The sequence below is a fragment of the Mastigoproctus giganteus genome, chromosome 12 (assembly GCF_048544385.1).
Source record: "Mastigoproctus giganteus isolate SK-2022 chromosome 12, ASM4854438v1, whole genome shotgun sequence".
Taxonomy (NCBI): Eukaryota; Metazoa; Arthropoda; class Arachnida; order Uropygi; family Thelyphonidae; genus Mastigoproctus; species Mastigoproctus giganteus.
In genome coordinates, this window is record NC_143586.1 from 94916613 (window position 1) to 94940105 (window position 23493).

Genomic DNA, 23493 nt, shown 5'->3' on the forward strand with positions numbered 1-23493 from the left:
ATGCCCGGATTGTGGGGAATGTTACGTGGGGGAGACAGGATGGCATCTTAAGGACCGTCTGAGGGAACATTCAAGAGCAATAAGGACCGCAGAGCTCAATAAATCTGCCATTGCCGAGCACTATTGGGGAAAAACAACACCAGATCTCCCCCGACAATGCTGTCATCCTTGACCGGGCGCATAGATTCTGGGACCGCAAGTGGCTGGAAAGTTTGTGGATTGGATCCTCTGGCAACAAATAACATGAATAAAGATAGAGGAGTACAACTTCACCCCCTTTTTGAGGCAGTGGTTTTTGCCAGAGATAAACGTTTTAGTTTTCCACGCCCCCAGGCCACTTCCGGTTCTGGTACACGTGAAAGAAATATCGAGTTTGCGCCTGGTCATCCACGTGTGCCATGAACCTGGTATTTAAGGATGTGTCGCTTAAGTTTCATTATTGCTGAGGAAGGAGGCAGACACATCCGAAAGCTTCAATAGTGTTTTTATCACTTTTAAATTTATATTTTAATGCATTTACTTATTTTATTGTATTTTTGTTTTAAACTAGTTTTTTGTAAATATTATTTTACAGCCTTTTGTATTATTTTATTTTATTATTAAATCAATTTTAAACAGTTGGTGTATCTGTTCCTACATCTAGAAATTCTGAAATGATATTTTTGTGTCATACACTTTCGCCACATCAAAGAAGAGTGACAACAGGTGCTCTCTTTTAAGGAGAGCATCTCAAATAGATGTTTCCATTCTAATTAGGTGGTCCAAAGTGGACCTATTCTTTCGGAAGCCGCACTGATATCTGGAGAGAAGGTCATTTGATTCTAAATACCACAGAAGACAAGCACTGACTATTCTCTCCAATAATTTACATAAGCAGCTGGTCAGGGAGATAGGGCAGTAATTTGTAAAAAATTCAGGATCTTTGCATGGCTTAACAAAAGCAAGAATAATTGCCTTAAGCCAGGTGTCTGGAAACTGTTCTTCAAGGGAGATTTGTTGCATAGGAAGAGCAAGTGGTCAATGGATTTTGGTGGCAGATGTTTGATAATTTCGTAATGGATGTCATCTGGTCCAACTGCAGTAGCTTTTGTGAGTGCAAGTTTTGTTTTTATCTCTGTAGATGGTAAAAGGCACGTTATATGGGTGGGAGCCATTTAATGTAAATTTAAGGGCATTTTTTTCAGCTTTGTGTTTAAGGACTAGAAACTCATGGGAATAAGATGAGGTTGCTGAAAGGGTAGCAAATGTTTCCCCAGGAGCATTGGATATTGCAGTAGAATCTGTAATAGTACATCCATTATGTTCCAGGACTGATGAGGGGTGTGCATTGTTCTTTCCCTTTATTTTCTGCACTTTTCCCCAGATTACCTTAGAGCTGGTCGTCTGGTTAATAGAAGATGTAAAGCAGATCCAGGATTCTGTTATGTTCTGACATTGGATAAAATGTGCTTTAGTATGTGCACATTTAAAAGCTATTAAACTGGCTGTGGTGGGATATTGGCAGAATATCCCCCCATGCTTTGTTTCACACCTTTTTTTTGCTGCTGTGCATTGTGGATTTCTCAATTGATTTGGGAAATGGTGGAAAACAGTTGCGATTGCAGCTGCTTGGATGATACTTTCTGTGATGTACATGACTGCATCATTGATAGGCTCCTGACTGACTGTAGTGATGTCAAACTTTGCCAGATCTTGGAAGGCATTCCAGTCAGCCTGCTCAATCTTCCACTGCAGTAATCTAAAAGGAAGACAAGGTCTCCCACTGTGTAAGCAGGTTATCATGGGGAAGTATTCACTTCCATACAGGTTTTCCTCCACCTCCCAGGTAAGAGACAGGAGGAGGAGAGTAGGAGAGAAGATAGAAAGATCAATGGCAGAAAATGTACAGGCAGACACGTGAAAGAAGGTGTTAGTTCCCAAATTTAGAAGGGAAAGGTCATTGTCATTGAGCATTTCTATGACTCATCACCTTCTATTAATACTAGCACTATCCCACAGGGTGTTATGGCCATTAAAATCCCCAAAAAGTAAAAAGGGGGAAGGCAAATGCATTACAAGATCATCAAGGTCTGTCTGAGGGATGTTGGTTCCAGGTGGCAAATAAATAGAGCACATGGTTAATAAAAATCCCACTGTAAAGCGAATTGCAACAGCCTCTATGCCGTTTGTAAATAGCAAAGGCTGAGGGGGGGGGGGTTTGGTTGCCCACAAGGAGAGCCACTCCTCCATGAGCAGAACCGTCCGCAATTCAATCCTTATGAAAAATTATGCATGGTGGGATCGTAATTTTCCTTTAGGTAAATTTCTGCAAGCAAAAGCAGACTGGCTCATGCTTCTGCAGGAGGGCCTTGGTGTCATCAGTATTTCACCGCAGTCCACAACAAGTCCACTGTAAGAATTTAACCATTATTTTGGCTTGGTGGGTCCATCAGGCGGCTTCCCAGGTGCTGAGGGCTTACTTTTGTCAGTCTTGGATTTATCTTTTTTGGGAAAGTATGGGATGCAGACCCGTGTCCATTTCCTCCTCAGCAAAGAGTTTCAAGACTGAATCATCTGGTACCTCCTTTTCCTCAATGTCCATTTTTCATTGGGAACTATGGGTTATTTCAGGCTTCTTGATCTTTTCTCCAGTAACTTCTTTCGGTACTGCTCGAGCGGATATAGGAATAGCAGCTGATTGGTCCTTCTGTGCAGGTTTTCTTGAATTTAACAAGTAGTGTGCAATGGGAGCGAATGACTCTTTTGGTAGACAGTCATTTCTGTTTGGTTCTATGTAACATCTCCCTGCCTCCTGTGCGTAGGTGGGTTTGTTTACATTTATAGGTTTCACTGTTTTTCTTGCCTCCTGATAAGAAATGTTCAGCTCTGCCTTAAGTCGCTGAATTTCTTTTTCTTCTTTCAACCTCTAGCATACTCGTGAGTATGTAGGGTACTCTCCTTGGCAGTTAATGCATGATGGTTTTTCAGCGCTGAACATGATGTTTCATGGTCCTTTGCATCACACTGAGTGCGTGCAAGGGCACCACGACAAGACATCTGTGATTGTCCATATTTTTGGCACTTAAAGCACCATAAACTATAGCCAGCTTTGATCTTATTAGGAAACGAGGATGAATTGAACGTTAGGATGATGTTTCTCATGGGAACAAGCTTCCCATCCCTACATATGAAATATTCGTTTCACGGCTGTCACTCCTTGGGGTTTCAATTCAGAACAGATTTCCTCTTCAGACAAAATCCATGAGATCCCATTGGGCAATGACACCAAGGGATGAGTTAAGGAGGCAAACTGTGACAGGCATTTCCTCAATAGATGTGGCTCGGAGGAGCTGTTCTGAATGCCTGTCACTTTTGATCTCTACAAGGATGTCTACCAATCGAAGCTGTTTTACTGATTTAGGATCGCCTGCCAGCCCTTCCAAACCCTTCTAGATAAAGAAGGTTGACATTTTCTCTAAAGGTTTCTCACTTGTAGAGTGCATTATCAAGAAACGAGGTGTCAGGCCTGATATGGTTTCAGTTTTTTTGTCTTTTTGTTGAAGTGACATCAGCAGGGTCAACGTCTAATTTTTTGGATAGGGACCATGTTGTGGCCCCATAAGAAAGAATTTTATCAGGATTTGTGGAGTTTTTTTTATTTGTTCAGTGCCCGGGCTCCCCACTCACCACGGAGACCAATGGGATGCCCACTACCCGGCAAGCAATAAATGCGCTCGGGACCAGGGCTACCTAGACACTATACACACACTGCCGCAGCATAAATCCCGTCCCTCGGACCATGAGGGTAGGGGCATGGCATTGTCACAGTTGACCCTTGCAGGCAAACCCACTAGCCGATTGATCCTAACCAGGTCATCCAGGACCACCCGTCTTGTCGAAACAAGGGCCAAAGTAGTAGTGTGTTGAAGCTATGCCCCTTAACTACAGGATCCCCCTTTCTGAATTTCCATGGGTTGCAATGCATGGCAAACATGCTGGATTTCACTGATGATAGCCTGGAACCTAGGCTATGGGCGTTGGATCCCAATGATGCTAATCTGGAGGATCAGCAGCATCACTGGGAGGTCCCCTCACCACGTACAGGTGCCCACGTCGAGGAGAGAGAGAGAGAGAGAGAGAGAGAGAGAGAGAGAGAGAGAGAGAGAGAGAGAGATCTACCATAACTTTCAGTCAGAGAGTAAATTAGCTATCCTGTTAGAAAAACAGATGGCAATCCATAACATGAGAGCTTGTTCAGAAGACCTTTAAGTCAAATATGATCACAAAAGTCTTAGAAATGTCAATAGCAACTGCTTCAGTTTCACTAAACTTTTTCATCAAATTTGTCCAAAGTTCAGTAAGCCAATACAGGCAGTTCTTGCTTTACGAGTTTTTTTTTTTTTTTTTTTTTTTTCAAAGTATCAAGTATCAATAAAATTGAAAATATGAACAATAATTGCAAAAAATGAATGTTAAACATTCATAAATACTGCATTTCAAACCAGCACGTAGCTATACAATACAGTGTACCCAGCTTTACGACATTAATCGTTCAGAGACGCCATCATATCATGAAAATATCGTAATGTGAACCCAATACACATTGTTTTTTGGTAATTCATTCTACAACCTCGGAAGTTGAAATTTTCGCTATATAAGTCTCTAAAAGGTCGTTTTTATAGTTTAAATTGTATTAGTTATCAAATCACTAAAATGCTCTACACTTTCATCGTCATCATATTCTCTGTTATTAGAACCAATTTTGAACGCCTTTGTGACATTTTTCTAAAGCACATTTCTAGAGGTCAAGACCATAAAACAATAAAAACAATTTGCACTTTCTGGTTTATTGGGCTTTTCTGTTACTGCAAGCAATTATAAACGTGTAGTAAACTCAATATTATTGCATTTTCGAAAATACCAATAGCTGGAATTGTGTGGTTTTTTGCATTATTATGGTGAAATGTGTTTCCCCTTTACTGAAATCTTCAATCGTATAAAAAGTATAAATAAAATTTCAGAATCTTCTCTTCATTCCTTTTTTTTTAGTTTTGTAAACTTGTTACTCTGTGCAAATCGTGTTAGTTGCAATTTGTGCATTCTGTTAAAAAATGCATATGCATCTATTGAAATTTATAAAGAAAATAGAAGATTATCTTGGAAACAAATGCCTCTTGAAGCATTTCTGAAGATGACTCCTTGTGCAACAAACCAACGAGTGCCAAGCCAATGATAAGTGATCAACGCGTGTGCATTTAGTCGATGATGAAGAATAAACATTCTTTAAAATTTGTAAATCATAAATAATTTATTTATTATAATTTGCTTGATTTTACAGGCTACGTTTTAATTTCTTTGGATAAATCAATTATTGTTTAAACATAAACTAATTAGCTAACTAATTTCATTGTTGAGAACGTAGCCCCTATTTTGAACATTATGTCTATGGGATTTAATTCCCGCTTTACGAGCACGTGCTAGGAACGAATGAACTCGTAAAGTCGAGATCTACCTGTATATCACCAGTGGACCAACACTGCAGAATCCATATTGGCAATACTTGATTATATGGAAGGTTTCGAGATGGTATAAATGTTGGCGGATTTCTTTTTACTTTGGAAAGAGCAGAGATAAGTGCTATGGGAGGGTAATTGGAAGGGATGGATTTGTCACCTTTTTTAGGAACTGTCAGAAGTGAGAAAATTTCCACGTAGAAGGAAAATTACAAGTGCAATAAGAAAGTGTGAAATGGTGATAACAGAAAACAGAAGCAGGCTCAGGAGCATGGGTTCTGAGAGCAGTTGGAGAAATACCATTAGAAACTGACATTTTCTTGGCATTGAGATTATTCAGAATTCTAATATCCTTACATTGGAAGGCAATCAGATACACTGAATGGAGTGTGTTTGATAGAGTAGGAATCAATTAAGAATTTTTAGCTATAGCCATAAAGAATTTCTATGGCTATAGCTCTTAACTATACAGTTAAGCATTTATAATGTACTAACACACATAAGGTCTCAAAGACGAAATACTATAAAAAATTATAATGTACAGTAATGAACAGATAAATGGTCACAATACAATCTTAAATGGTATATACTATTTATATATTAATTGTATTATATTTTAATCCTAAAATTTCTAATATTTTAATCCTAAAAATTTCATTAAAAAATACAAAAAAATTATGTTAAATTAAAAATGCTACAAAATGACTATGTAGATTTTAAATAACAGGGTAAGGTGATATAAAATCCTAAAAGAAAAAAACTGAAACAAAAATGAGACCTATTAAAGTAAAAAAAAATAACATTCAAATTTAACTTCATCCATGGGTTTACCCCACTGCAAACATATTTCAGTCTTCATATAAAAAAGTTATAGGGTACTTTTTAGGGCTTCAAATTAAACAGAGTTTATGTTTTCTCAGCCACTGAAGGTGAATCTGAGTGGCTCATTTACTTTTTTATTGCTAAAAGGAGCACAAGAGAATCAAAAGAGGTTCACCCAGATGAGAGGGATGACCACTACAATGTTGAGTCAGTTTGGTGTGATATAAGCACCAGAGAAAACAACGGTGAAAGCAAGAGTGTGTTATAGTCAAATGACTGTAATCAGTATAACGGACAATTATACAAACAAATAGTGAGCCAGAAAATCAGAATGCTGTTATAACGGGGAATAATATAATGTAACAAATAGTGACTGGAATCTTAGAATGGTCACTCACAATAGCAAGATGGAGAAGCCATATTCTTGATCTGATTACATTGACTAAAATGATTTTTACTTCCACTAATATATCAACTGTTGTCAGTCAATTCTTTATGTGTAGATTTTGAACAAACAATTACAGTCATCCCTCGATTGGCAAGGGGATTACATTACAAGAAAACACCTGCGAAAAGTAATTTCTGCATTGTCAGAATGTACTACAGTCAGAAAAGACAACTGCAGATCCCAAATATGCTTCTGACTTTGAGCACTGAGGCAAAGTCAGAATGTTCGGCACAGTTTGTGAGTGGAGTTGAAGGTAGACAGCAGGTAGAGTATCTGATTTCATCCAGTTTTTAAAGGAGAAGTCACATGCGGGAGTTAGGCATGCCAGGGTGGAAAGGGCTGCTTGGTGATAGCGCAACCTTGTCTACTGTGAGGTTCAGCTCTCTGAATAGTTCTTGGACATGTATACCGAATGGACGGTTGGCAGTCTGACATGTGTTATAAAGATTTTCCCATCGTAGCTCAAAAACAGATGTCGATATGGGATGGTCTGGCAAGGATTTAAGCTTGACAGCATACAGCAGATACAACTATTTTTGGCAAAGGGACAAAGATGGTTCATTAGCTTCGACATAAAGACTTTGGACAGGAGATGTTCTAAAGGCACCAATAGCAATGCGGATAGCCTGGTGGTGTATAGGATCAAGCCAACGAAGGACGCTGTTCCCAGCAGTTGCATACATTTGACAACCACAATCTAATTTTGACCACACAAGTGCACGATACAAGCAAAGTAATGTACACCAGTCTGCACCCCAACAGGCAGAAGAGAGAGCAGGGAGAAGGTTCAGCTTTCTCGTACATTTTGTGCATAGCTGACGGATATGATGGAGGAATGTCAGCTTTTTGTCAAATATGAGTCCCAAGAATTTTGTTTCCGCTACTACTAGAATGGTGCTTTGTTCAAGTCTTAATTCAGGTTTGGGGTGAAGATTACTCTTGCAGCAAAAATGGATACAAACAGTCTTCTCCAGTGAGAACCTGAAACCATTGGCCATTGCCCAGGAGTTAACACAGTCAATGGCTTGTTGCAGTTGTCTCTCTATAAATCTTATGTTGCATGACTGGGAAAAAATGCTGAAATCATCAACACAGAGTGTACTCTTTACAGTTGCAGGAAGTTGTTTGGTAACATAGTTCACTTTAATGGTAAAAAGGAAAGCGTAACACTTAAGACAGATCCTTGCGGTACCCCATCCTCTTGGCAAAAGGACCAGGAAAGGGTGGATCTTGAAATTGGAAAAAATGAGAAAATAAAAAGTTTTTAATAAAAACAGGAAGGCAGCCTCTAAGACCAAAGCTGTAAATATCTTTAAAAATTCCAAATCTCCAAGTAGTGTCATACGCTTTCGTCATATCAAAGAAGATTGACACCAGGTGCTCTATTTTAAGGAAAGCATCTCAATAGATGTTTCCATTCTTATTATATGGTCCAATGTGGACCTATTCTTTTGGAAGCCTTACTAATTTCAAGAGAGAAGGCAATTTGATTCTAAGTACCATAAAAGGTGACCATTCTCTCCAATAATTTACAGAAGCAGCTAGTCAGAGCAAAAGGGCAATAATTTGTAGGAAGTTTAGGATCCTTGCCTGGCTTAGCAAAAGCAAGAATAATTACCTTGGGCCAGGGATCCAGAAACTGTTCTTCGAGGAAGATTCTACTGTATAGGAAGAGCAGAAGGTCCATGGATTTTGGTGAAAGGTGTTTGATCATTTCATAACGGAAGTCATCTTTTTTGCTGTGAAGTCAGATAAAACATGCTTTGGTGCATGCACATTAAAAAGCTATTAAATCCCAGGGGCTCACATCTGGTGAGTATGGGCTTGGCACACACCCAGGGTCTTGAGCTGGATATCATCATTCTTCTCTTTCTTGGTAATTCCTTTCTACTTTTGACTCTCTCTCTCAAGGTAACTGGGAAATTTTTTTTTTTTTTTTTTTTTTTTTTTGGTGCTGCATAAGCCTCAGGCTTCCTTGCACCATATGGCTATTAATAATAATAATAATAATAATAATAATAAAAAATTGGCTGTGGTGGGATATCGACGGAATATCCCCCATGCTTTGTTTTGTACCTTTTTTTGCTGCTGTGCATTGTGGATTCCACCATGGTTTGAGAAATGGTGGAAACAGGGAAGATGTTTTTGGAATTGCGATTGCAGCTGCTTGGATGATACTTTCTGTGATGCACATTACTGCATCATTGATAGGCTCCTGACTGACTGCACTGATGTCAAAATTTGCTAGATCTTGAAAGGCATTCCAGTCAGCCTGATCAATCTTCCACCATGGTAACCTAAAAGGAAGACTCGGTCTCCCACTGTGCAAGCAGGTTATCATGGAGAAGTGATCACTTCCATATAGGTTTTCCTCCACTTCCCAGCTAAGAGAAGGGAGGAGAGAAGGGGAGCAGACAGAAAGATCAATGGCAAAAAACGTACAGGAAGGCATGTGGAAGAAGGTGTTTGTTCCCACATTTAGAAGGGAGATATCATTGTCATTCACTATATGCTCTACGACTCGTCCCCTTCCACTGTTGTTAGCACTTCCACACAGGGTGTTATGTCCATTAAAATCCGCAAGAAGTAAGAAAAAATTAGTCTTCTGTTATCTTTTTTAGAGATTCAAATCTTTCATTTAACTGCATTATCTTCTTCTCCAAGTTCTCTGCCCACAGGCAGGTTCAGGGCTCCACTGATGCCATTTTTCTCTATCTTGTGCTTTCATTTTAATTACTGCATAATTCCCTCTTCCCATCCAATCCATCATTATAATTCTCCTTCTCCCAACGGCTCTCTTCACACACCACATCTTCCCCTCAATCACTTACCTCAGTATGCTTTCTCTTCTCAAAACATATCCTATAAAGTTCTTTTGTCTTCTTCTTAGCTCTTTTACTAATGTTGTTTCGTTTTCCTACTTTCCTCAAAACTTTCCCATTACTCACTCTGTTCATCCATTTCACCCTTTCCATTCTCCTCCATAACCATATCTCGAAAGCTTTTAGCTGACTAATCTCCTCTCTTCCCAGTGTCCATGTCTCTGAGCCATAAAGTACAACAGTCCACACTAATATTTTCACCATTTGCTTTCTTAACTCCTTCTTGAAACTTTTTCTCAATAGTTCTTTTATATTACTAAATGCCACCTCTTTGCTCATTGCAATTCTTGTTTTTATTTCCTCCAGGCTTCTCCCATTTTCTGTCATAATGCTTCCCAAGTAATTGTATTTGTCCACCTGTTCCAATCTTATTCCATCTCATGTTGCACTGCTTCTTCTTCCTGGTCACTTTAATATTTATTATCTTGATTTTCTTGCTGTTAATCTTCATATTTTACTCCTTTACTTTGCTGTTCAAGATAACCAAGGAGCTATATATTTTTGCCAGAATATTTGCTGATGCTATCGAGGCAGTGTTAAGTGGTTTGGAAAACTGCTAGATTAGGGGGGGGGATTCATAGACACTAAAAGATTAATGGCAGCCACAGGCAGAGGCAAAAGTGATTCTTGCACTGCTGCTACTGAAATGAGCAGCAGGCTAGAGAGCAAGTTACAAGGGACTTCAAGAGCTGCTGGTAGTCATCATGGAACAAGTAAATACATGGGCTGTGTTAGGGTAACTAAGAGTAAGAACAAGTGCAGTATACTTGCATGTACACTAATGCTAGAAGTATAGTAAATAAAATTGATGAATTTGAAGTGCTGATCAAAACATCAAAGGCAGATATTGGGATATCAGAGACATGGTGTCACACAGATATAAGCAGTGCAGAATCGGAATTTGGGGAGTACAATGTGTACAGAAAGGATAGACAGGACAGGAAGGGAGGAGGGGTTATGCTGTTATTTAAGAAACACAAAATCTAAGGAAGTGCATCCAATTGATGTTGGGGGACAATGGAATGTTGAGTCTGTTTGGTGTGACATAAGCGCTGGGAAAGGAAAATGAGAGTAGGCGTATGTTATAGGCTTAATGAATCTGATGAGTATAATGAGCAACTGTGCAGAGAAATAGAGTGGGTCAGTAAATCAGAGTGTCTTATAATGGGGGATTTTAAATTCCCAGATATTGACTGGAATTTGTGGATTGGTCACTCACACACTAGCAAGTCTTTTGTGGATTTATTGGATAATTGTTCTCTACAGCAACATGTTCGGGAGGCAACTAGAGACAGTAATACTCTTAAATCTTATCAGTAGTGATTCTTCATGCATTAAGAATCTGCAAATAAAGGAACCACAAGGTGGCAGTGATCAGAGTGTGCTGAAGTGGGATTTACTCAAAGAGACAACAACCATCAAGGGTAAAGTGAAGGGTTTTTACTTTCGCAAAGGTGACTACAGTGGTCTGAGACAGTATTTAAATTCTATATGGCGGGACCAACTGATGATGTTACCAACAGCAAATTCAAAATGGGAAGCATTCAAAGAATTAATCTTGGAAGCTACTAGGCTTTTACAAACCAACTAAGAAATATTGTTCAAAGGTTAGGCCTAAATGGATGCCAGATGAACTAATTAGACATGTGGCATAGAAGAAAAATGAATGGGATACATATAAATTAACAGGTGACACAGAAGCCTATGATAAATATAATCTGGTCTGTAACCAAGTCAGAAAGGAGGTTAGGCAGGCAAAGGCAGATTTAAAGAAATCTTTGACAAAGGATGCAAAGAAAAACAGCAAAGAGTTCTTTACTTATGTAAACTCTAGAAGGAAGGGGATGAATCAGATTGGTGCACTTGATATCGACAGTTCAACTATTGATGATCCTGCTCAGGTAGCTAACAAACTAAATGAATATTTTGCATCTACATTCACACATGAGGAGTTATTCAGGGAGGGGGAATGCCAGAGGTGTATTAAATTCTGGCAGTAAGCTAGATAACCTTCTAATAACTAAGAGCAAACTGTAGGAGAAATTGTTGAAGATAAACATGAGAAAGGCACCTGGGGTGGATGGAATCTATCCAGTTATATTAAAGGAGGCAGCTGTTGTTGTTTTGTTTTTAGGATTTGATTTTGATTTTTTTTTTTTTGGCGCAAAAACTGTTTTTAGGAGCATTAGCAACTAAGACCATATTGCTCCAGGGATATGCGATGATCATTCCCTGACCTTTTTGCATCCTCCGTATTTGGGGGTCATGGACTCAAACCCCGGTCTAATAAAGAAGTGTGTGCTATGCACTGACGCTTCTGCCCACATGGCTATGGAGGTGCCTCAAAAAAAGGAGACAGCAAAGGAAGTAAGCAAACCCTTTGCCATAATTATGAGAACTTCCTTGGGCTCAGGGGAGGTACCCTTGGACTGGATATGAGAAAATGTGACTGCAATTCACAAAGGAGCATCAAATGGAGACACAAGTAATTACAGAACTGTTAGTTTAACTTCTGTTCCAGGGAAATTATTGGAGGCACTGATTAAAAAAGCATTGCAGGGGCAACTAGAGAAGACTTCAGTTATACCTTGGATACAGCATGGGTTTGTTAAGGGGAAGTCTTGTCTGACGAATTTGACTGGATACTATGATGCAGTCACAAAGGAACTGAATGCGAAGAATAATTTTGATATCATATATTTGGATCTTAGAAAGGCTTTTGATACTATTGCACAAGGAAGACTGCCGCACAAATTGGAGCAGTGTGACACTGGAGGCAAATTGCTGCTATGGATAAAGGGATGGTCGAGTGGGAGAAGATAGAGTGTGGTAATCAATGGACACTGTTCTTCGTGGACTAATGTTATTAGCGGAGTCCCCCAGGGTTCAGTGTTGGGTACATTGTGGTTTTCTGTATTTATTAATGATATTGATGAGGGTATATCAAGCTTAATGTCCAAGTTTGTAGATGATATGAAGGTCGGCAGGGTTGTTATTGACACTAATGACAGTACGCTGCTGCAACATGATCTAGAAAAATTGAGCAGATGGGCTGAGAGATCGCAACTCAAGTTTAACACTGACAAATGTAAAGTACTGCATATGGGAACCAATAACTCCAGAGTAATGTATCAACTGTGTGGTACTACACTGACAGTGGTAGAGAGGGAAAAGGACCTGGGGATAATTGTGCAGGCAGGTAGATATGAAGTTTTCTGAACAGTGCAGATGGTCTGCAAGAGTAGCTCATGGTGTCTTGCCCATGATATACAGCAATTTTTCTAGCAGGGATAAGGAGGTGATTATCCCCTTGTATAAGGCAATGGTCAGGCCACACCTTGTGTACTGTATACAGGTCTGGAGGCCTCATTTTAAGAAGGATGCAGAACTGTTGGAATGAGTACAGAGGAGGGCAACAAGTTAGTGAATGGAACAAAGGGTTGCTCTTACAAAAAAAGGCTTAAAACTTAAGCCTTTCTTCGCAAATTACAGTGTCTGGAGACTAGGCACCTGAGAGGTGATCTGATTGAGGTGTATAAAGCCTTGTATGGTTTGAACATGCTCAATGCTGAGGGGTTCATCCTCTTCCTCAGAATAATAGCCTGAGAGGGCATAAATTAAAATTGAGGAAAGACAGTTGTAGGATAGATGTGCAGAAGTTTGCCTTTAGCCAGCGGTGGTTGATTGCTGGAACCAACTTCCATCTGTAATTGTGGAAGTTGATAACTTAAACAGATTCAAGGCAGAACTAGACAAACAGATTCAAGGCAGAACTAGACAAACATAGGGTTGTTTGTCTATGTTAATAGGGTTGAATTTGAAAGTGTCTGCAATTCTGCCCAGACACGATAGGAGGGAGTATATGATGAGAGCCTTGTCGATCAATTCGGCCCTGGAAAGATTGTGCAAGGCTCAAGGGGTAGAATTTTTTTCAGCCTGGACTGTACTTGTTAACAGGAGAGATTGCTTCTACAGGGATGGGATACACTTAAATAGAAAGGGTGCAAGAATATTTGCTGATGCTATCGAGGCAGTGTTAGGTGGGTCGGAAAACTGCTAGCTTGGGGGGATACAAAGACGAATAGATTAACAGTAGCCACTGGCAGAGGGGAAAGAGATTCTTGCACTGCTTCTATTGGAATGAGCAGAAGCCTGAAAAACAAGATGCAGGATATTTCAGAGACTGCTGGGAGTCATTGTGGTACAAGTAAACACATGGGTTGTGTTAGGGTAGCTAAGAATAGAAACAGGTGCAGGTATACTTGCGTCTACACCAATGCTAGGAGTTTAGTAAATAAATTTGATGAATTTGAGGTATTGCTCAAAACATCAAAGGCAGATATTGTTGGGATATCAGAGACGTGGGGTCACACAGATATAAGGAATGCAGGACTGGAATTTGGGGAGTACAACGTCTACAGAAAGGATAGACTGGATAGGAAGGGAGGAGGGGTTATGCTATTAGTTAAGAAATACATAAAATCCAAGGAAGTGAAGCCAGTGGACATCGCTGGACAGTGCAGTGTCGAGTCAGTTTGGTGTGACATAAGCATTGGGAGATCAAAATTGAGAGTAGGAGTGTGCTATAGGCCTAATGACTCTGATGAGTATAATAAGAAACTGTACAGGGAAATAGAGTGGGCCAGTAAATCAGAGAGTCTTATAATGGGAGATTTTAATTTCCCAGATATTGACTGGAGTTTGGGGGCTGGTCACTCACACACTAGCAAAGCTTTTATGGATTTATTGGATGGTTGTTTTCTACATCAGCATGTTCGGAAGGCAACTAGAGGGAGGAATACTCTTGATTTGATTATCAGCAGTGATTCTTCATGCATTAAGAATCTGCAGGTAAATGAACCACTAGGTGGCAGTGATCACAGTGTGCTGAAGTGGGATTTACTCAAAGAGGTAACTACTATTAGGGGTAAAGGGAAGGGTTATTGCTTTCGTAAAGGCGACTACGATGGACTGAGACAGTATTTAAATTCTGTACAGTGGGACCAACTGATGATGTTACCAACAGCAAATGCAAAATGGGAAGCATTCAAAGAACTTATCTTGATAACTACTAGGCTTTACATACCAACTAAGAAATATTGTTCAAGGTTTAGGCATAAATGGATGTCAGATGAACTGATGAGGCATATGGCAGAGAAGAAACATGCATGGGATACATACAAATTAACACATGACACAGAAGCCTATGATAGATACAAGTTGATCTGTAACCAAGTTACAAAGGAAGTTAGGCAGGTGAAGGCAGAGTACGAGAAATCTTTGGCAAGGGATGCAAAGAAAAACAGCAAAGAGTTCTTTACTTATGTAAACTCTAGAAGGAAGGGGATGAATCAGATTGGTCCACTTTATATTGATGGGTCAACTGTTGACGATCCTGCTCAGGTAGCTAACAAACTAAATGAATATTTTGCATCGACATTCACACATGAGGAGTTATTTAGCGAGGGGAAAGCCAGGGGTGTATTCAACTCTAGCAATAAGCTACAGAATTTTGTAATAACTGAGAAAAAGTGGAGGAGAAACTGTTGAAGATAAACACAAGAAAGGCACCTGGGGTGGATGGGATCTATCCAGTTATATTAAAGAAGGCAGCGGAGGAAGTAAACAAACCCTTAGCCATAATTATGAGAGCTTCCTTGGACTCAGGGGAGGTACCCGCAGACTGGAGATGTGCAAATGTGACCCCAATTCAGAAAGGAGGATCAAAGGCTGACACAAGCAATTATAGACCTGTGAGTTTAACTTCTGTTCCAGCAAAATTAATGGAGGCACTAGTTAAAGAAGCACTGCAGGATCATTTAGACAAGACTTCAGTTATAGCTTGGACACAGCATGGTTTTGTTAAGGGGAAGTCTTGCCTGACCAATTTAATTGGATACTATGATGCAGTCACAAAGGAAATGGATGCACGGAATAACTTTCATATTATATACTTGGATCTTAGAAACGCTTTTGATACTGATGCACATGGAAGACTGCTGCACAAATTGGAGCAGTGTGACATTGGAGGCAAATTGCTGCTGTGGATAAAGGGGTGGCTGAGGGGGAGAAGATAGAGAGTGGTAATCAATGGACACTGCTCATCGTGGACTAATGTTATTGGTGGAGTCCCTCAGGGCTCAGTGTTGGGTCCATTATTGTTTTCTGTATTCATAAATGATATTGATGATGGTATATCAAGTTTAATGTCGAAGTTTGCAGACGATATAAAGGTGGGCAGGGTTGTCAAGGACACTACTGACACTATGCTGCTGCAACAGGATCTGGAAAGGTTGAGCAGATGGGCTCAGAGGTGGCAAATGAAGTTTAACATTGACAAATGTAAAGTGCTACACATGGGAAACAGCAACGTATCAACTCTGTGGTACTACACTGACAGTGGTAGAGAATGAAAGGGACCTGGGGGTGGTTGTGCAGGCAGATATGAAGTTCTCTGAACAGTGCAGACGGGCTGCAGGAGTAGCTCATGGTGTATTGTCAATGATATATAGGAATTTTTCTAGCAGGGATTAGGAGGTGATTATTCCCTTGTATAAGGCAATGGTCAGGCCACACCTAGAGTACTGTATACAGGTCTGGAGGCCTCATTTCAAGAAGGATGTAGAGCTGCTGGAACGAGTACAAAGAAGGGCAACAAGATTAGTGAATGGAACAAAGGGGTGCTCTTACGAAGAAAGGCTTTAGTTTTGCAAGTTACAGTGTCTGGAGACTAGGCACCAGCGAGGTGATCTGATAGGGGTGTATAAAGTATTGAATGGTTTGAGCATGCTCAATGCTGATGGGATTCTTCCTCTCGCTCAGAATAATCACCTGAGAGGGCATAAATTCAAATTGAGGAAAGACAGATGTAGGATAGATGTGCGGAAATTTGCCTTTAGCCAGCGAGTGGTTGGTTGGTGGAACAGACTTCCATCCCTTGTCGTGGAAGTTGATAGCCTAAATAAGTTTAAGGCTCATCTGGACAGGTATTTTGAACGAACAGAGGGGTGAAGTGGAAGTGGTTTTTTTTTTTTCGTTTTTTTTTGGCTGATGCTGCATAAGCTTGCTTTCTTGCATCAAATGGCTCTACTAATGCTAATGCTAAAACATTTGGAGCGAGTGGATGGGTGAAATGAGAAAAGAGTGTTTTTTTTTTTTTTTTGGCTGATGCTATATAAGCTTACTTTCTTGCATCATGTGCCCTTGCTAATGCTAATATGTTCAGGACTATACGAGATCTGTTTTTGTGGATATTAAAATTCCATATGGTGTGATCATTAAAATTCAGACTTACATGTTCTGTATTAATATTATTTCTGCCATCATTTCCTTCTGCCAACTGTTGTTTATTCTCCATACTTTCTAATTCTTTTAAAATAATTTCAACTGTTTGGGCTTCTTCTTGGACTTCCATTTCAGTGGTATCATCCTTTGTTTAAGAAAAAAGAAGGCGGACCTAACCAAATGTGGTTATCCATCCCATGTGCTAAACAGATGCCTATTACAGGCACAAGAACTCACATCCCACCCAAGACCATTGAACCAAGACGGTATACCGTCCGTCTACATTTCCTATTATCCAGGGGTGTCAGGACGTATCTCAAAAATTCTTAGAAATTACAACATCAAATGCGTGCAGTTACCCTGCAGAAGCCTACGTTCACTTGTCTCCAGTATGAAGACCCCTGTCACACCTCTCTTACGCAGCAATGTAGTATATCGCATCACCTGTAGAGACTGTGACAGCTGCTACATAAGAGAAACGTCAAGACTTCTCCAAGATCGCCTTACGGAACATGACATCAATCCGGCTTGCCGAAACTGAGCAGTCCGCAGTCGCGGAACATTTTTGGGCCATCAACCACGATCTTGATCCCAAACGTGACTTTGAAATAGTAGACCACTCACGACACTTTCGCCACCGCCTATGGCTAGAGTCCCTTAACATATTAAACAATCCAAAGGCGATAAACTGTCACAAAGGTGTACGTCTACACCCCACATCCTAGAGACAACCATTTTAATATTGGATAAACACTGGAGTAAAACAGCGCACGTCCGTGAAACAACAATAGAAAATGTATAACGCCTCACTCTCAGCTCATTGCACTTATCCATTGTATTTAAATCAGTTGAAAAAGAGACTCGTTAGTCTGGAAAGCTACTGCTACTTATTATATATTTTATTATATTATATTAAACTGGGTTATCATTGTATGTATATATTTTTCTTAACCATGGACCCCAGTACACCAGGCCCATTCATTACAATCCTTTGTTTCATCCTCATTCGAATCATGTACATCTTCGTTGTCACTTTTAGGTTTGGAATGGCGGAATGTTTTTTTTTTTTAAATTTCCTTTTTATGCAGTCTTTCTACGCAGTACTGATGTCTGCATTTTTACTTTGGTGGCATGTCTAAAATGAATTGGGCTTTTGTTATTTTATTTAAATTATAAATCACGATATTCATGATTACCTGTTTATATAGCAAACACTATGCACACATTATTTATAACTTTTAACTTATTCAATATTGTAAGAAAGTACACAATGCATGAACTGCGAATTTTATCAGTGCATGCTCGAATGCTATCCATTCGAGCGTGCGCTGATGAAGTGGTCGCTTGATTGGTCCCGTCAAAGACACGTTCTGGATGGCAAACTGATCTATGCTGCTATGCAGCATAGATCAGTTTGCATAGATGTATTCAGATATAAGGATGCATGCAGGCTTGAAAACATGGCATTTGATGAAAATTAATTTTCCATCTGCTCTCTGCTCTAATCGTGATGCAACATTGTCTAGGGGCCATTTCGTCAGCTAGCCTCGGGTGTTGAAATAGCTTGACACAGAACTGATTTGGCCTGTCAGTGGAAACCTTCTGATACCAGTGCCATTGGCACCTACCCCAATGCTAAGGCGTTCCCACACTGCTGTTGGCTGTTGCTGTATAATCATGCTTCCTTTAATAATTTGCTATTACTAATACTAAGCATGCTTCCTTTAATCATTTGACATTACTATTACTTGTGTGCAAAAATCAATTTGCATAATTTGATAGATATAAGATGACTCAGTTTTCAAGTGTATCCCACAATGATAGTAATGATCATATGTGTGCACAGCTACATAATATTTGCTGCACATATGCAGTTGCATTTTACAAAATTTGTCAAATTATCAATTTTAATGTTCTCAGCACTATTCTTGCCAATGTTATTATACAAATAACATCTATAATACAAATATTATTGTTGGTTCTATGGGCAGCCTCACAGGCCACAAAGCACTAAGTGTATTGTGTCTGTATGTGGGTGTGTGCTCATGTGCATTCATGGCTAATCTGCAAATTCTACATGCTGAATTGTTTTGCTGTTGTTCTTTGGTTTTTTTAGGAGCATTAGCAACTAAGGCCATATTTCTCTGGGGATATGCAGTGGTCATTCCCTGACCTTTCCACATCCTCCGTATTTGGTGGTCATGGGCACGAACCCCGGTCTAATCAAGAAGCGTGTGCTTCTTGATTAGACCGGGCTCATGCACTGCTGCTTCTGCCCACCTGGCTACAGAGGTGCCACATACTGAAAATCACAGAATAATTCACAGGGAAAACTTACTCTATCTGCCTGAGATTGGCAACTATGGCTTTGATTGAGGAGGCCTTTAAGAATTCCTTCAATCAATAGCATGATTCCAACCCAAATTTCAGCAAATGAGTGGCTTACGGTAAACTACTATACTCTTGCATTATAAAATGTATTTTATTTTTAAACTGCTCATATTTTTACTCAAATGATACTAGTGATGTTTTCAGTCATTACATAATTTTTAATTCTGATAATTGTCCCCATGTGCTCACCTATTCTGATACAATGGTTCTAACATGTATAATACAAAATAATACAAATTTTATGAAAATTTCGCTCACTTCTTTTTTGTCCTACGGTCAAAATCAGCTTTTTGTCCTAAACCACCACTCAAACCAACAGAATCACCTGCAGCAGCAGCATCACTATCTAGATATGTAGCACCTATATTGAAAAAAAAATAAAAAAATTACAGGTTATCATTCAAAAAAAACAAAATATGCTTGAATCATGCTAATGTAAAAGTTTGATCGCTTGGGTTTTACAGCATATGGAATATATGTAGCACACCAAATATGAAAAATTATTCAAGCAGTTAAAAGTTCAATGTTTTTGCACTGAACTCTTAAGAATGCCACTTCTCTGAATTTATAGAAAGAAAACTGAGATTTCTAATATATATATTATTTTCATGCAAATATAAAATTATGATAACAAGATCCTTCTTTGTGTGTATATGACTAGTTTATTAAAAATTAAACAACTGCTCAGAAAGGCTACAATTAAGTGAGTAAATTTTGAAAGAGTATTTTGGATCACAAAACGTCTGGCTATTCCATGATTCTCTATCCAGGCAGGAGAAGAATAAGAACTTCATGGAATACTGCATCTAAAGAACAAAGGTAGTCTAACATGTAAGTCGACCTTTATAAACAGTAATTATTTATTGCCTCAGAAGAATATTTAGAAGATAAATGGTAATGTAAGGCAATTACAAAACAAATATGCTAAATTTATGTTGTTAAAGTTGTTTATTTTTGGTGCAAAAATAAACAACTTTAACAACATAAATTTAGCATATTTGTTTTGTAATGCCTATAATAAATAAAAATAAATCTGCAGCCATTGTCAATTCACTACAGGATGGAGGCCTCCTCAACAAGTCATGCTGATGGAAATGGACCATAATCTGCCACGTTAGTCCAGTGTGGGTTGGCAGACTGACTGTATTTAGCAGTCAGGGGCTTGAACCACAGTTTATTCTAAGAGCATGTGCTATTGCACTGCTGCTGCTGCTACTCACTACTTGGCTATGAAGAGGCCCATTGACTATAATATGACTGTTATTTTGCTATCAGCATGTTCAAATGGCTCCTGAGACAATGCGCAATGATGGATAGAATCTAGTCATTTTAATACAATTTTTCTGGCAGAACTCGATATAGATAACAACTCTACAGGTTAACTTAGATCTTTTATAAGGCCTGGTATATGTGCAGCAGTGAAAAGCAATCTGTGGAAGATACTGCCCTTAGAATATTGAATTTCTTTAAACAAACATCATGCAGCTTTTTACGTGCTTGAGAAAATTTAGTTTATCATCCATGATTAGTCTCAGAAGTCAGACATGTTTAAGTGGGATTGCTTGGTCACAATAATGTGATTTAATTTAGGACTGGGATATATCCTGTGTTTTCTATGGAAATGTATTAATACTATCTCCTGAAATGAGATCTGATATCCGTTAAAGGTAGTCCATGTCTATATTTTATTTATAGCACCTTGCAATTCTCTCTCTCTCTCTCTCTCTGTCTAAAGTGCACATATGTGAGTAGCATGAAACAGTGCGGTCATCTATGTATAAATATGTTTAAACAGTTTCGGGAATGTCTTGTGATGAGGTTAATTTTGATGGCAAACAGAGTTGCACTGAGGACTGAGTCTTGAGAACTCCTTTGTCTTGAACATATTTTCAGGACTTGGAAGATTCTTTTGCTTAATAAATTGTGTATGAATTTTGGTAAATGGTCTCACATTCCTATTCTGTGTAAGTCACACAAAATACCATATCTCCAGGTTGTTTGTTTGTTTGTTATTTGGTTTTTAGGAGCATTAGCAACTAAGGCCATATTGCTCTGGGGATATGTGGTGGTCATTCCCTGACCTTTCCACATCCTCCGTATTTGGTGGTCACGGGCTCGAACCCTGGTATAATCAAGAAGCATGTGCTACGCACTGCTGCTCCTTCCCACCTGGCTACGGAGGTGCCCTCAAGGTTGTAAAAAAAGCCTTCTCGATGTCAAGGCATATCATAACCAACTGATCATTTCTGAAAAAGCATTGCATATGTTTCTTCCACCTTTGTCATGACATCAAAAGTTGATTTATACTTGTGAAAACCACATTGACTAGGACTGAGAAGATTGTGCATCTCAAGAAACCATGTTAAACAAATGTTTATCATTATTTCTAAGATTTTTCTAAGACAGCTAGTGATGGCAATAGGATGATAGTGATTTGGATTTTCCCAGGTTTCAGAAAGGTTAGTACAGTTGAGAGTCACCAACCATCAAGATAGGTATTTTCAATGTAGATTCTGTTCTATAAATATAAAAGAATACATAAGGAATTCTCACCAAAATGCTTTATCACTGGATAATGAATTCCATCATGGTCTGCTACATTCTGTCTTGTTTTGGCTAAGGCTTTCTGTAACCCTGTAAAGGTGAAAGGTTGATTGTATGATATCTGTTGACTTGCATGTAAATTAAGTTTGTATCTTTTGATCTGTTTTATGTTTTTGGAAGATAGATAGGGTCATATGAAGATATTGCTGGTTTGAAAAGTGCATTTGCTATTTTTTTGGCCTTGTTATATTTTGTCCTTGCCAGTTCATTATAGAGGCAAGTTTTGTTGGATATTTACTGGATATATGCCTGATTTTATTCCAGACTATTCTGGTGTTTGTGCTTCTAGTGATCTTGCTGGCAAAAGACATCCAGAATTCTTTCTAGCATTTCCACCTGATATAATAGGTTTTAGCTCGTGTCTTCTTGTATACTGTCAGATTGGCAGTGTTGGGGTGCCTTAAAAATGGATTCACTGCTTATTTTTCCCTTTTTTTTGCCATATTGCATTCACTGTTCCAATAGTGTTTGTACTGTTCACGATGTTTACTGGATCACATACCTAAATGTGCTTTCAATATTTGAGTACGTTATGATGCCTTGATCCAATGTTATAAAAGATTGCAGAGCCTAACTTGAGGATATGCAGTCCCTAGGCAAAAGTTTTTTTGGGACCTGTAAAAATGTTTATTACAAAATGCCCTACTTTAATAGTAAAAAAATAGGTAAAGGACCCTTGGAAAACTAGGATTATACAATCAATATAAAAATGTAAAGCAAATAAATCTGCACATATTTCTAAGGAAATACATGCTTTTTCATTTGTGCAAGAAGGGGTCCCCAGGGTTGTGTGCTAAGTGCAATGCTCTTCTCCATCAGGATTAATTCAATTACCAAATGAATTCCTGACACAGTTGAAACATATCTGTATGCCAATGATCCAGCAATCTCATGCCACACTCAAAACATGCATCTAATTGAAAGGCAGCTTCAAGGCACTATTAACAAGCTTGTTCAGTGAGCAAAAATAATGGATATAGACTTTTAAAGCAAATAACAACACAATTCATTTTTTCTGTAAACGAAATTTACATCCTGATCCAGACTTACAACTTGACTCTCATCCAATTACTTTTCAACAGAATATTAGATTTCTTGGACTAATTCTGGATAAAAAACAAAATTTTTTGGAGCATGTTAAGCATATTCGCACAACATGTCTAAAGAAGCTGATTCTCCTTAGGGTGATATCCAGTAGTATAACGACAAGCATGAGTGGTCGTGTTCCTTTTGAAATTTGTGAATGGACTCTTCTTGCAAGTTCTAAGACTCTGATTGTGTAATGTGTGTGAAAAAATATCAGTGCTCTGCCTTACTCCTACCTGTTCACTTAAACAGGATGGATGAGTCCTACTTTTATTTATTTAGTTTTATTTTATCTGTACATTTCAATTCACTAGTCTTCTTATGTACATTTACTTTTCTCTTTACTTTGGAAATGTATACTCCAAGCTTCTGCTTTGAAGCTGTGTAATAATGCTTTGTAGCTGCACCCTCAGGCACTTTTGTTTGCTGTTTTGTAGCTGTTAACAATAATAATAATAAAATATACTTTGAAATTGTAATGTAG

The 23493-nt window shown here is 38.8% G+C and overlaps 1 protein-coding gene across 1 annotated transcript in view; it reads right to left on the minus strand.

Annotated features, from left to right (window-relative positions):
* LOC150077286 (liprin-alpha-1-like) overlaps positions 1–23493 on the minus strand; it is a 1048988-nt gene that overhangs the window by 199586 nt on the left and 825909 nt on the right. Inside the window, exon 19 of the mRNA XM_090386159.1 lies at positions 19578–19680. Coding sequence (XP_090242285.1) covers positions 19578–19680 — 103 coding nt within the window. The remainder of the gene's footprint in view (positions 1–19577; positions 19681–23493) is intronic.